Source organism: Erinaceus europaeus, chromosome 11 (genome assembly GCF_950295315.1).
Source record: "Erinaceus europaeus chromosome 11, mEriEur2.1, whole genome shotgun sequence".
NCBI lineage: Eukaryota > Metazoa > Chordata > Mammalia > Eulipotyphla > Erinaceidae > Erinaceus > Erinaceus europaeus.
This window is the reverse complement of record NC_080172.1, coordinates 48,073,375-48,086,198: the sequence shown is the minus strand read 5'-3', so window position 1 is coordinate 48,086,198 and position 12,824 is coordinate 48,073,375. Positions and strand designations below refer to the sequence as shown.

The 12,824-nt window shown below is 45.3% G+C and overlaps 2 protein-coding genes across 2 annotated transcripts in view; one reads left to right on the top strand and one right to left on the bottom strand.

Annotated features, from left to right (window-relative positions):
- Positions 1–8,129, top strand: part of SHE (Src homology 2 domain containing E) — a 33,491-nt gene extending 25,362 nt beyond the window's left edge. Inside the window, exons 4-6 of the mRNA XM_060201458.1 lie at positions 1,875–2,031; positions 2,593–2,712; positions 6,261–8,129. Coding sequence (XP_060057441.1) covers positions 1,875–2,031; positions 2,593–2,712; positions 6,261–6,447 — 464 coding nt within the window. The 3' untranslated portion in view covers positions 6,448–8,129. The remainder of the gene's footprint in view (positions 1–1,874; positions 2,032–2,592; positions 2,713–6,260) is intronic.
- IL6R (interleukin 6 receptor) overlaps positions 1–12,824 on the bottom strand; it is a 271,403-nt gene that overhangs the window by 191,303 nt on the left and 67,276 nt on the right. The gene's annotated exons all lie outside the window — the stretch shown is intronic.

Below are 12,824 nucleotides of genomic sequence, written 5' to 3'. Positions count from 1 at the left end.
TCTTTGTCACATACAGTGAAGGTTTTGCAAATGCTGGAAAGCCTTATGAGTCACCTCTGTAAGCTATGGTACTGGGAGCTGCTTCTCAAACCCGTTTAGACACCTGTTTATAACACGGCAGCCCTGTGGCCTAGGAGGGAGCACAGTGGAGAAAGCGTTAGACTCTCAAGTATGAGTTTCTGTGTTCAGTCCTCAGCATTGCATGTGCCAGAGTGATGCTCTGATTCTCTCTCTCCTTCCTTTTATTAAGTAAATATTTTTAAATGCTATAAAAGTAGCAGTATGAGATAAAAGGGATTACAGGTGGAGGTGGTTGTAAAGTTGGCTGAATCAGTTCTACTAGTGTGACATTTTAGAATCAGAGTTGGGAGGGAAAGGTAAGGGAGAACAGCACAGAGGTTCTTCAGAGGACTTTCATCCCTGAGACTCCAACATCCCAAGTTCAGTCTCCAGCACCATGTCAAACAGAGCTGAACCATGCTCTAGTGAAGTTAATGAATTCAGTAAAATCAGAGGAAGCTGCTAGCAGGTTGTCAAGTAATGTTAAATCTGGTTCTTCCTCCTAATTCTCTGGGGATGCAGTATTGCTACTCAGCTGAACATGTAATTTCTTTTGTCTTCATATTTTTTCTTGACTTTTCTTGCCACCAAGTCTCCACTAGAGCTTTGTGCCTACACAGTTCCGCTGTTTCTGGCAGATTTTTTACCCCCCAGAAAGTGAAAGGCAGAGAGGGAGAGGAAGGCAGAAAGAGAAGACACCACACCACCACTCTAGTGCTCATGAAGCTTCCCCTGTGCATGGTGCTTCCATCTGGTGGCTGTGAGTCTTGAACCCTGGTCCTTGCACATGAAAGTGTGCCCTCTGAGAGTAAGCCATCTCCGGGATCCTTGCTTTTGATTTTAAGTCAGGGATACCTTTTCCCTCAGTTGAGCTAGGTTTGACATCTATCTTGTTTGTGTTTTATTTTGTTTTGATTTGTTTTGTTTTTACCAGAATAGTGCTCAGCTATGGCTTATGGTGGTACTGAGGATTGAACCTGGGACCTCAGAGGCTCAGACATCAAAGTCTTTTCCAAAAACCATTATGTTGTCTCCCCAGACCTGGTTTGTGTGGGTGGGTGGGGGAAGCATGTGCAAAGATAGTGACATATAGTGAAGTTCTGAATCTGTCGTTTTTGTTTTATTTTAGTCTGGCTTCCCCCCAAGTCTGTGGAACACCTGCTGTTTTCTTAGTACTTGTACTAGGTACTACTCATAGTTGCTCTTTATCTTCCATGCAGTTTGGATGACCTAGCATGGTCAAGATGTGCTTCGTTGTAGTTTCTGAGTTGACATTTTTCTTTGCTTTATTCTTTTCATAACAAGCACAGTTTATAATACTACAGAATGTCTAGGAGTGTGGCTGGTTTTAGTATTTTCATCTCAAGATGTTAAAACAAAGAGTCTTTTTTTCAAAGTGCTCGCCAGAATAGATTAAAGTGGTTTCCTTCAGGACTTTCGAACTCTTTCACACTGAGGAGTAGCTCTGAAAGTGTGTGTGGATGCTGGTGGGACTAGCTGTCAGACACTAGGAGGTGGTGCACCTAGTTGATCACACACATTACTGTGTGAAAATCTGAGTTCAAGCCCTCGTCTCCACCTGCAAGGGGGAAGCTTCACAAATAGTGAAGTAGTGCTGTAGATGTCTCTGTGTATGCCTCTCTGCCCCCTCTCTATCTCTCTGTCTTTCACTTATTATTAAAAAGAATGGCCACCAGGAATAGTAGAGCCATGCAGGCACTGAGCCCCAGCCGTCAGTTGGGGTGGAATAGCCTTTCCCATGCTGTGTGCATGGGTCCCCCCATGGCCCTGGATTAAGTGGAGCTTCCTTGCAGTCCAGTTTGAAGGCTCTGAGCGGCCCACCCTCAAGGAGGAGGCCGGGAGGCAGCACCAGCGGCAGAAGAGCTGGACCCCAAAGATGCTAAAGCCAGCACCGTCTGACCACAGCGAGGCTGAGAAAGTGGACCCGGTGCTGCCCCTGGAGAAGCAGCCGTGAGTCACTTGCATATGGCACCTTACCAGGCCCCATGGACTTGATTTCATATTCTATTCCCTGGGCTGACAGCATTGTGGTGATACAAATGGCTCTCAAGTCTGAGGCTCCAAGGTTCCAGTTTCAACCCCTAGCACCACCATAAGCCACAGCAGAAAAGTGTTCTGGTAAACAGAAAAAAAGAAAAAAAAAAAAAAAAAGGAAAATCTGGCTAAGAAGACAACATAGTATTTATCTAAATAACTCTTGTGCCTGAGGCTCTGAGGACCCAGCTTCCATCCTCAGGACTACCATGAGCCAGAGCTGAGAAGTGCTCTGGAATAAAAATTAAAAAAAAAAAAAAAAAGAAATCCCATGGCCCTGGTGGAATGAAAGCCCAGCTTGCCCCACATCCCCCCCTCTCTCCTGGGTGGTGACAGGTCCTCAAGATTGGTCAGCCAGGACAGTCAACCCTGGGTGTGACTTGGGACTGAGTCTAGGCTTCTGGTTTAAAGGCCCTAGGCCACACGGTGCCCTCTGATGCACCTGTAACATGGCTGTCTCCTCAACCCCGTCCGCAGTTGGTACCATGGCTCCATCAGCCGTGTGGAAGCTGAGAGTCGACTTCAGCCCTGCAAGGAAGCTGCTTACCTGGTGAGGAACAGCGAGTCGGGCAACAGCCGGTACTCTATTGCACTCAAGTAAGTATCCCAGCCACTTGCCTGTGTCCTATGAGGGTGCCCTCTGACACTCTGTGTACTTAGTTCATTTATTTATTTTTTTAAGATTTATTTATCAATGAGAGAGGGAGGAGAAAGAAAGACAGAGAGAAACAGAATCTCTGGCCCATGCAGTGCTGGGGATTGAACTCAGAACCTCATGCTTGAGAGTCCAATACTTTTTTTTTTCAATTTTTTTCTTTTTTAATACTTATTTTTTTATTCCCTTTTGTTGCCCTTGTTTTATTGTTATAGTTATAATTGATGTTGTTGTTGTTGGATAGGACAGAGAGAAATGGAGAGAGGAAGGGAAGACAGAGGGGGAGAGAAAGATAGATACCTGCAGACCTGCTTCACCACCTGTGAAGCGACTTCCCTGCAGGTGCCAGGGGCTTGAATTGGGATCTTTATGCTGGTCCTTGCACTTTGCACCACCTGCGCTTAGCCCACTGCGCTACCACCCAACTCCCCAGAGTCCAGCACTTTTATCTATTGTGCTCAGCTTTGATTTCTGGTGGTTCTGGGGATTGAACTTGAGACCTCAGAGTCTCAAGCATAAGAGCCTTTTGCATCACTCCTATGCTCTCTCCCTGACCCTACTTCTAACATTCCTTCCTGTCGTGGGTAGGTGAGCAGTCAGTGAAACTGGTCTACAATAGTGTGTAGTGGCAGAAAATAAGATGTGTTTGCTTGGGCAGCTAAACATGAAATGCTCTGATTAGAAGGCAAAGTGGACTATCGGGTAAATGTCCTTTAAGTCCCGTAGGACAATGAGGGCCCTGCTTTATTATTAGGATACATTAGTCAGCTTCATCCTAACATCATCTGCTCTAAAGTAAGTCCTTTTGGGGCCTGAGAGGTAGCAGTGTGGCTAGAGCTTTGGACTTAAAAGTATTAGGCCCTGAGTTCAATCCCCAGCATAGTATGTGCCAGAGTGATGCCCTGCTTTTCTCTCCTTTCACTCTCTTGTGTTAATAAATAAATCAATCTGGGATCTGGGTAGTAGCACACCCAGTAGAGTGCACAAGTTACCATATGTGAGGACCTAGGTTCAAGCCCCCAGTCCCCATTTGCAAGGAGGAAGCCTCACAAGCATGAGAGCAATGCTTTGGGTATCTCTCTTCTCAGTCTCCCTCTCTAGCTCTCTGTCTCTCTATATTTAGAAAAATGATTTTAGGGGGCTGGGTGGTGGTGCACCAGGTTAAGCAAACATAGTGCAAAGCACAAGGAACACACAAGGATCCCAGTTCCAGCCCCCTAAAATCATTTTCCACAAGCGGTAAGGCAGGTCTGCAGGTGTCTCTCTGTCTCTCTCACTCTCTGGCTTCCCCTTCCCTCTCACTTTCTCTTTGTCCTATCCAATAACAGAAAAGATGGCCACCAGAACAGTGGATTTGTAGTGCTGGCACTGAGCCCCAGTGATAAACCTGGAGGCAAAAAAAAGGAAAAGAAAGAAAGGAAGATAAGAAAAAAGTGATTTCTAGGAACAGTGGAGTCCAGACGCTAGCCCTGGTAGCAACAATTAATTAATCAATCTCTAAAAAATAAAATCAAGGCTGGAGATACAGCATAATGGTTATGCAAAAACCTTTCCTGCCTGAGGCACCAAAGGTCCCAGGTTTAATTCCCAAAACTGCCATATGCCGGAGCTGAGTAGTGCTGATGAAAGAATAAATAAATAGGGAGCTGGGCAGTGGTGCACCCAGTTAAAAACATGTATAACCATACACAAGGACTGGGGTTTAAACCCCTGCTCCCCACCTGCAGAAGGGCAGCTTCACAAGTGGTGAAGCAGGTCTGCAGGTGCTTATCTTTCCCCCACTCTGTCTCCCCCTCCTCTCTTAATTTCTCTCTGTCCTATCAAATAAAATATAAAGAGAAAAAATGGGGGGGTAGCCACTGGGAGCAGTGGATTGGTAGTTCTGGCACTAAGTCTCAGTGATAACCCTGGTGACAATAAAAAAAAAGAATAAATAATTTAATAGTTAAAAAAAGAAAATCAGGTCCTCTTGTCAAAGAGATAATCTCATAAAAAGAATAATGTCTACTAGCAGGACAGTTTACTCCCTCTTCTGGCACCAACTGCCTGTTTAGAGCCCAGTTTATCCTGGCAGGGAGGTGGTGCTGACTTGCTGTGGCTCCCCAGCCCCAAGTGGGCACAGAGAGAGCACCATGGCTGGGGTGGGGGTGCCGTTTCACAGTGGAAACTCTCCCGCTTAGTGAGCTCAGTGGTGCTGCACTGGGTGATCATTGTCAGGGGCGCTCACAGCCCTTCCTTCCTGAGGAAGCTGAGCCCCGGCAGCTGAAACAATCAGGCTGGAGGGGGAGCCAGGGGGCGGGGGCACGCTGGACACGGGGTGTGTAGCTGGGGACAGGCCGAGAGACAATGCCAGGAATAGCCGCACCGAGCAAGTTCCGGTGTGCATGGATGAGGCCCCCCAGCTGAGGGTGTACACAGCCGGGCAGCCTTTGCACATGGGGTGGGACCTCGGGCGGAAACTGCCTTTCTGTTTCTTACTGTGTTCTTTGGGGGTCGGGAGGTAGGGAGGCTGTGGCTCTTAAGCTGCGGCCAGGAAGGGCCATTTAAACCTACCCTCGTGTTTAGTGGTCTCACACCTGGGCTCTGACAATACTTTTGCCATTTGGGGGTCCAGTTTTTGATGGCTTATATGTATTAAAGATAAACCGCTCACAGCCAGAGAAGTAGCTCTGGCTGGTAGAGCTCAGGACTTGCCAGCCTGAGGTTCCTGGTTTAATTCTCAGCACCCCTTCTCCTAAGTGGTACTCTGGCTGCTTGCTTACGCCCTCTCCTCTCCTCTTCTTTCCTTCTCTCTCCCTCCCTCTCTCTCTCTCTCTCCCTCCATCTTACTCTCTCCTTCTCCCTCCCTCTCTCTTCCTCCCTCTTCCTCTCTTTCTCTCATTGCCACCAGGGTTATCACACTGGGTTCGGTGCCTGCATGACAGATTCATCACTCTCCATGGTCACTTTCTTTTCTTTTTTGAGAGACAAATTCAGAAGGGGAAGGAGGGAGTAAGAGAGACACTTGCAGCACAGATTCATTGCTCGTGAAGCTTCCCCCCTGCAGGTTGGGACTGGGGGCTTGAGCTTGAGTTCTCGCACACTGTAATGCCAGCCAGGTGCACCACTGCCCACCCAGTTCCCCATATGAAATAGCCTTTTCTTTTAATGCCACAGAATTATTACTGTATGATTTCTCTATTCCTGGCTGATTCTTACTTATTTATAAATGAGACAGAGAGGGATAAAGACAGAAGGAGAGACAGCACAGCACTGCTCTACCTTTTGGTGTTCCCATGTGGTGGCCAGGGGTTTGAAGCCAGGTCCTTGAGCATGTCAAAGTTCCTAGCCCCAAAGTCAGAGAGAGAGAGAGAGGCTACTCCAGGCCAGCATACCTACAGCCATGTCAAGAATGAACTTGGCAGGAAGTGGTGGCAGTGCCCCATCTTGGCGGTGTCTGCTTCCAGAGGGTGACCCACACATCTCCTCCTGGGCTTGGGTTTCATTCCAGGACCAGTCAAGGATGCGTTCACATCATCGTGGCTCAGACCAAAGACAACAAGTACACGCTGGACCAGACAAGCGCAGTGTTCGACAGCATCCCGGCCGTGGTCCACCACTACTCCACTGCCAAGCTGCCTTTCAAGGGTGCAGAGCACATGACCCTGCTCTACCCCGTGCACTGCCGGCTACACTGAGCCCTTGTGGCCCCCAGACCTGAGCAAGGGTGCCACCCCCTGGCAGCCGTTAGGAAGTGAGACTCCTGAACTGACATCGCAATTTCCTTGGCCTCACAACCACTGGGCTGCCTGGGTACTGTCCTGCCTCCGTTCTCTGGAGCTGGAGAAAGTTCTCCAGGGTTCTCCCTGGGGAAGTGACCCTCAGGATAAGCAAGCCAGGAGTTCAGAAATGTTCACATCCTTGGTAATGTTTCAGGGATACCCAGTCTACTGATGAAACTCCAGCAACAGCAGCAAAAAACCCACTTGGCATCAGATGACAGAAAAAAAAGCAGTGAACACATGTACCAGAAGAGCTTGCCCCTCTGGATCCAGTCCTAGGGGAAAAAAAAGGACCAGTGGTGGAACAAAAGGGAACAGTGACCACCTTCTAGAAGGCCAGCTTCCTCCCTTCAGGTCCTGTTTCACTTCTGATGCTCATGAGAATTTCACTTTGGAGTCTAGGCAAAGGATTGAAGTTTGCAATTTTTTTTGTTTTTTTTTTTTAAATCTCTGTGGACTCAGTCATCACTTCCTCAGCCTATCAGGAACAGCATAAATGCAACAGAAGGCACCTCTTGAATTATAAAGTCCAAGACCCATTTCATTTCTGGTCCTTTTTTTTCCCCCCTTAATCTGCAATTTATAAAACTCCACAGTAACTGAGAAGTTTTATTATTGGAGAACTATACAGCACTTCTGTTTGCTTTTTGTTTCTCCATTTTGTGTTGTTCTTAAAGAATCCCCCCCCCCTTTGGTCTCTCCAATCAGATTTGCTTTCTATGTTGAGAGTAAATTAAAGGTCCACGTGTATATTCCTCTTAAGGATCTGACTATGGACTGGGGTTCTGGGCCTACAGTCTCATGCTTTCTGTAGCAGAGACCCTTTCACACTGTATACAGATATTCTAAGGGTCTCTGAGGCCTCTGCTAACTACTATTGCTTGTGATATTAGCTTAACTCCCATGGTATTGTTACTTTCATGATTTATTGTGAACTTACACCATCAGTTTTCTTACTGTGAAGGAAATAGTGGGAAAGGCACACTGTGAGAAGAATGTCCCAATGAGTGGCCCTGTGATTCAAGCCCAGAGCATGCATCTATATTCTAGGCTTTGTAATTCAGTTCTCAAACTGGTCTGGGTGTGACTTCAACTGGAACAAGTTCATTCTGGTAGCCTCTCCTCAGTACATGGAAAATATTGATTTGGTTCATTTTTTAAAAAGAAAGACATGTCTCCATAGCTACTGGCTATTATTATACTACTATAGTTTAGGGCAAATACTTCCTTCATCATTTGGTTTGGGATGTTAACCAAAGACTTATGTGATTTTTTTTTTTAATTTAAAAAATTGGAATGTTTTTCTCGCTGGGTCCCAGTGATTAATAGTGCTCTGATTCTCAAGCACAGATAGAATTTTTCAAATGTGTATTGGTTCATATGCTATATCTTTAGCACAAGTTTTTTTAGAAAAACATAGTATACATAGTTCCAGTTCAAAAAGTATTTATTATCTTCTATAAACAGTTGATTGTGTCGAACTTACTGTAGTTCCATGCTCTATAAATGGCAACACTCTATTTTGACTTGTCCTTATTGTGCCAAGGAAATGCAGCAACCACCCAACCTTAATAAATGCTGTAAGCACTGCAAACGTCTTGGTGCTCTAGGTGATTTTTCCGACCTGCCCTCAGTAGCTCTGTTGAATGTCTGATGAAATCTCATTTGGAAAGCAGCCTTGACACCACGGAGTATTTCCCGAGCTCCTGTCACTTGCCAGATATTGTGCTGATCCATGCTTCCTCTGATGGCTTATAGATGCTGTGGACTGTGGAGTTGATGTAGCATCCGGTCACTTTGCAGTTGTCCAGGAAGTTATAAGAAGAGTGTAGGGGCCAGTTGGTGGCGCACCTGGTAGAGCACATATGTGTGCAGGGATCTGGGTTCAAGACCCCAGTCCCTACCTGCAAGGAGGAAGCTTCACAAGTGGTGAAGCTGTGCTGCAGGTGTCGCTTTTACTTTCTTTCCCCCTTACCTCTCTATTTCTCTCTGTATCTAATAAATAAAGTATTAAAAATGTGTTAATGGGGGGGCAGATGATAGTGCACTTGTTACCCTGTGCAAGAACCCAGGTTCAAGCCCATCTGTATGTAGGTGGGCTTCATGATTGGTGAAGCAATGCTGCAAATGTCTCCCTTGTTCCTCTGTCTCCCCTTCCAACTTGATTTTTCTGTCTCTAAGCATTAAATAAATTTTTTAAAAAGTTTTTAAAAGATACATGAGGATAAATCAGTAAAAGGGGGGTTAGAACAATTACTACTTTTTAAAATTTTTATTTATAAAATAGAAATATTGACAAGAATATAAGATAAGAGGGGTGCATTTCCACACAATGCCCACCCTCAGAACTTTGTATCCAGTCCCCTCCCTTGGTAGCTTCGCTATCCTTTATCCCTCTGGGAGTATGGACCCAAAATCATTGTGGGGTGCAGAAGGTGGAAGGTCTGGCTTCTGTATTTGCTTCTCTGCTGAACATGGGCATTGGCAGGTTGATCCATACTCCCAGCCTGTCTCTCCCTAGTGGGGCAGGGATCTGGGGAGGCGGGGAGGCAGTGGTGGGGTTGTCTGCCCAGGGAAGTCAGGGAAGTCAGGTTGGCATCATGGTATCATCTGGAATCTGGTGGCTGAGAAAGAATTAAGATATAACATCAAACAAATTGTTGACTAATCATGAACCTAAAGGCAAGAATATTGCAGATGAAGATTTGGGGGGAAAAGTTTTGGAAAAAGCTAGTAGGCCTATTTTAGGTATATTCCAAGGGACCCATGACTTTATTAGTTTTTGCCTGCACCTGACATCTAATATGAAGGTGGACCCAGGTTATTGTCTGAGAAGAAGATGTCATAGTTGGAAAAAGGACTAGAAATCTACATCAGGGAAGAGAGTAACTCCCAAGTATGGGGAAAGTATATAAATATTGTTAACTGTAAACCCCATTGATTTGATCTGGGGCCCATATTCAGCACAGGAGGCTATGTAACCTCTTCATACCTGTAGGTCTAAGCTCACTTTCTGTGGTCACGGCTAGGAACATTCCAGCTGCACTAATTTCAGGACCCATCTTCCTTGGGTAGTAAGTAGGTAGAGTATGTTGTCCAACCTCCCTTCAGAGAATGGAACATTCCCTTCCATTGTGGATCCACATCAAGGGTAAAGTCCTATAGGGGCCTGAAAAGGGGTCTATTGTGTTATTCCTGATGGAGATGACCAGTTTTAGTAGAGAGAGGGATCTGTTAGAAGTCTAAGCCCATCACGTCTGTGTGTGAATCCCAAGACTCCCTGACTAGGGCCCCAGGTGATGGGGTGGCCTAGTAGTGACTAAAGAGTCATCACTGAAGTATGCCAGTCTCTTGCCCTTATTCAGCTTCTATAATCCTTACTTTATCTGACAAGGTTAGCTTTGGAGTGATTGAGGGACATGTAATAGGAGGTAGGTGAGGAAGGTATCGAGGTCTAAGTAGAAACTATTTGATTAGGTACTTTATGGTGTCTTTTTAGGTCTTTCTGCTTCATTTATTGACTCACTGCAAGCTATTGTGCACTTTTGCTTTAAGGTTTATATTTTCCCCTAACTTATGGATACATGTACATATGCCCTATCTCATGGGCCCTAGTCTATATCTGGGTTTTGAAGTTTTGTTAAAAAGTGCACCACCTGAAATGGAATTAAGGAGTCCTATGAGCTAGGAAAGGTCTCACCAGAGTAATGAAGCTGAAGGGTTGACATTCCACACCTGACACAGTCCAAAGTGAAGCATGCTGAGGTGGTACTTGTTGCATTGAATAGGTTGGGAACAGCAAATGCAGTATCAGCTAGTATGACTTGAGAGAAGCAAGCAGGAAAGTAAGCCCTGCCCTAGAGGTTCCAGGACTGAGAGATTTACATGGGCTTTATAGAGAAAGGAAAAGGTTCCTGCTGTCTTAGGGTTTAAGAAGGCAATAGATAGTTATTGCTATAACCAAATTATTTGGAAATTAGGTTAACTTTGAAAATCCCATTGTTAGGATTTGCTATACCATGTAAGACCTCACCGTAATTTACGTCCTTTTATACTATTTTTATATAGCTGTATCTTATAAAGTAACACCACCAGTTGCTTCTGTTCTCCCTGGTCTAAGCTTGCAGATTTAATATTTCAAAGAACAAATTATTATTAGAATGTATTAACAATTTGAGCCCACTATTAAAATTCAATGAGATTACCAGTTTGAAGTCTATGCATCAAAAAGTTTGAGACATTCAATCCATTTTCCCCTCTCAATTAGTTATTTGTGAGACTATAAGTTAATAGGAGTGTATATTAACACCATTCCCACCACCAAAGGTCTGCCCCCTACCCCCTGCCAGTGATGCTGAGCACCCACTCACCCCACACCGAGAGATTTTTACTTTGGTGCCATGCTCCAAACTCAGTCAGATTCTGCTTTGAGTTTCCCTTTCTGTTCTACTTTCTCAACTTCTGTTTATTAGTGGGATCATCCCATACTCTTTGTCTGACTTACCTCACTTAACGTAATTCCTTCTAGCTCCATCCAAGATGGGTCAGAGAAGGTGGGTTTATTGTTCTTTTTTTATTACTTTAATTTTTAATTTTTTAAATTTTTATTTATAAAAATTTTATAGGATAAAAGGGGTACAACTTCACACAATTCCCACCACCAGAACTCCGTATCTCATCCCCTCCCCTGATAGCTTTCCTAGTCTTTATCCTTCGGGGAGTATGGACCCAGGGTCATTAGGGGGTGTAGAGGTGGAAGGTCTGGCCTCTGTAATTGCTTCCCTGCTGAACATGGGCATTGGCAGGTTGATCCATACTCCCAGCCTGCCTCTCTTTTTCCCTAGTGTGGGGAAGCAGGGCTCCAGGACACATTGGTGAGGTCATCTGTGGGGAGGTCCAGTTGGCATCATGTTAGCATCTGGAACCTGGTGGCTGAAAAAAAGTTAACATATAGAGACAAACAAATTGTTGATAGCTGCACAGAGGAATTACTCTTTTTTATTATTATTTATTTTCCCTTTTGTTTCCCTTGTTTTTTCATTGTTGTTGATAGGACAGAGAGAAATGGAGAGAGGAGGGGAAGAGAAAGACACCTGCAGACCTGCTTCACAGCCTGCAGGTGGGGAGCCGGGGGTTCGAACCAGGATCCTTGTGCAGGTCCTTGCGCCGATCCTTGTGCTTTGCGCCACCTGCGCTTAACCCACTGCGCTATGCCCCAGACTCCCAGAGCAATTATTCTTAAGGTGGTGACATGGAGCTGACAAAAGCCAGGCAATTCACAGTGGGTGGTGACATAATGTACCATATGCTCTGAAAACAATCAGTTCCCCAGGGGTGTTCTCAATAGATCCTTCCATAAGCCCCTCCACCAAGCCAGCTGATCTGTAGCCCCAGGTCAGGGCTCTCTGTCACCCTGCCTCCATCTGTATCCCCCAACAAGTGTTCTCCTGCAGTATGTGTCCTCTGGGGTGAATACTCACTCCCTGAGGATTCGCAGATTCTATAAAGAATAGCAACCCCCAGTGAATGTGGGACTCACCCGCTTTACATCTGGCATCGCCAGCACTTCCTGTATGTGTCTTCTCCTTTCACAGCCCTCTTTGAACAACCCACTACACCCCCCAATCACAGGATTCACCCTCTGGTGCTCAGGCCAAGACTGGGATATCAGGGTGGGTTTCAACCTCTGGGCTGTGTCACAATGTGCAAGAACTTGGGTTCAAGCCTCCAGTCCCCACCTGCAGAGCAAAAGGTTCCATCTCTGTCTTCCTCTCTCAATATCTTTCTCTATCCAATAAATACAATAAAAGAGTAAATACACAAATAACATATAAAGAAGTAGGAGTGGAACAATGGAGCAGTGTGAATGTGTACCCCCCCCCAAGAAAAAGGGTAAAATTTTCTGTGGGGAAGATGGCTGAACAGGTGAAGTGCAGTACTTAGAGGGGATGATGCTCACCAGAGTAGAGCTCTGCCTCTCTCTCCCCCTTTTCTCTCTCTCAAAAGAAGTAAATCTTCTTTAAAAAAAAAAAAAAAAAAAGATAAATGCTGTTAATACAAGGCCCAGGAGGTGGTGTGGTGTATAGAGTGTTGGACTCAAGCATGAGGCCCCAAACTTGATCCCAGGCATCAGATGTGCTAGAATGTTACTTTAGGTAACTTGCTCTCTCCTTTGCCCCCAGCCCTGATTAATGAATAAATCTTTTTTAAAGATAAATTATCTCCTGATCCCCTCTTTCAATTTCTCTCAAATTAATAATTAGGTAAATACTACTGGTAGTATGCCTCTCCTC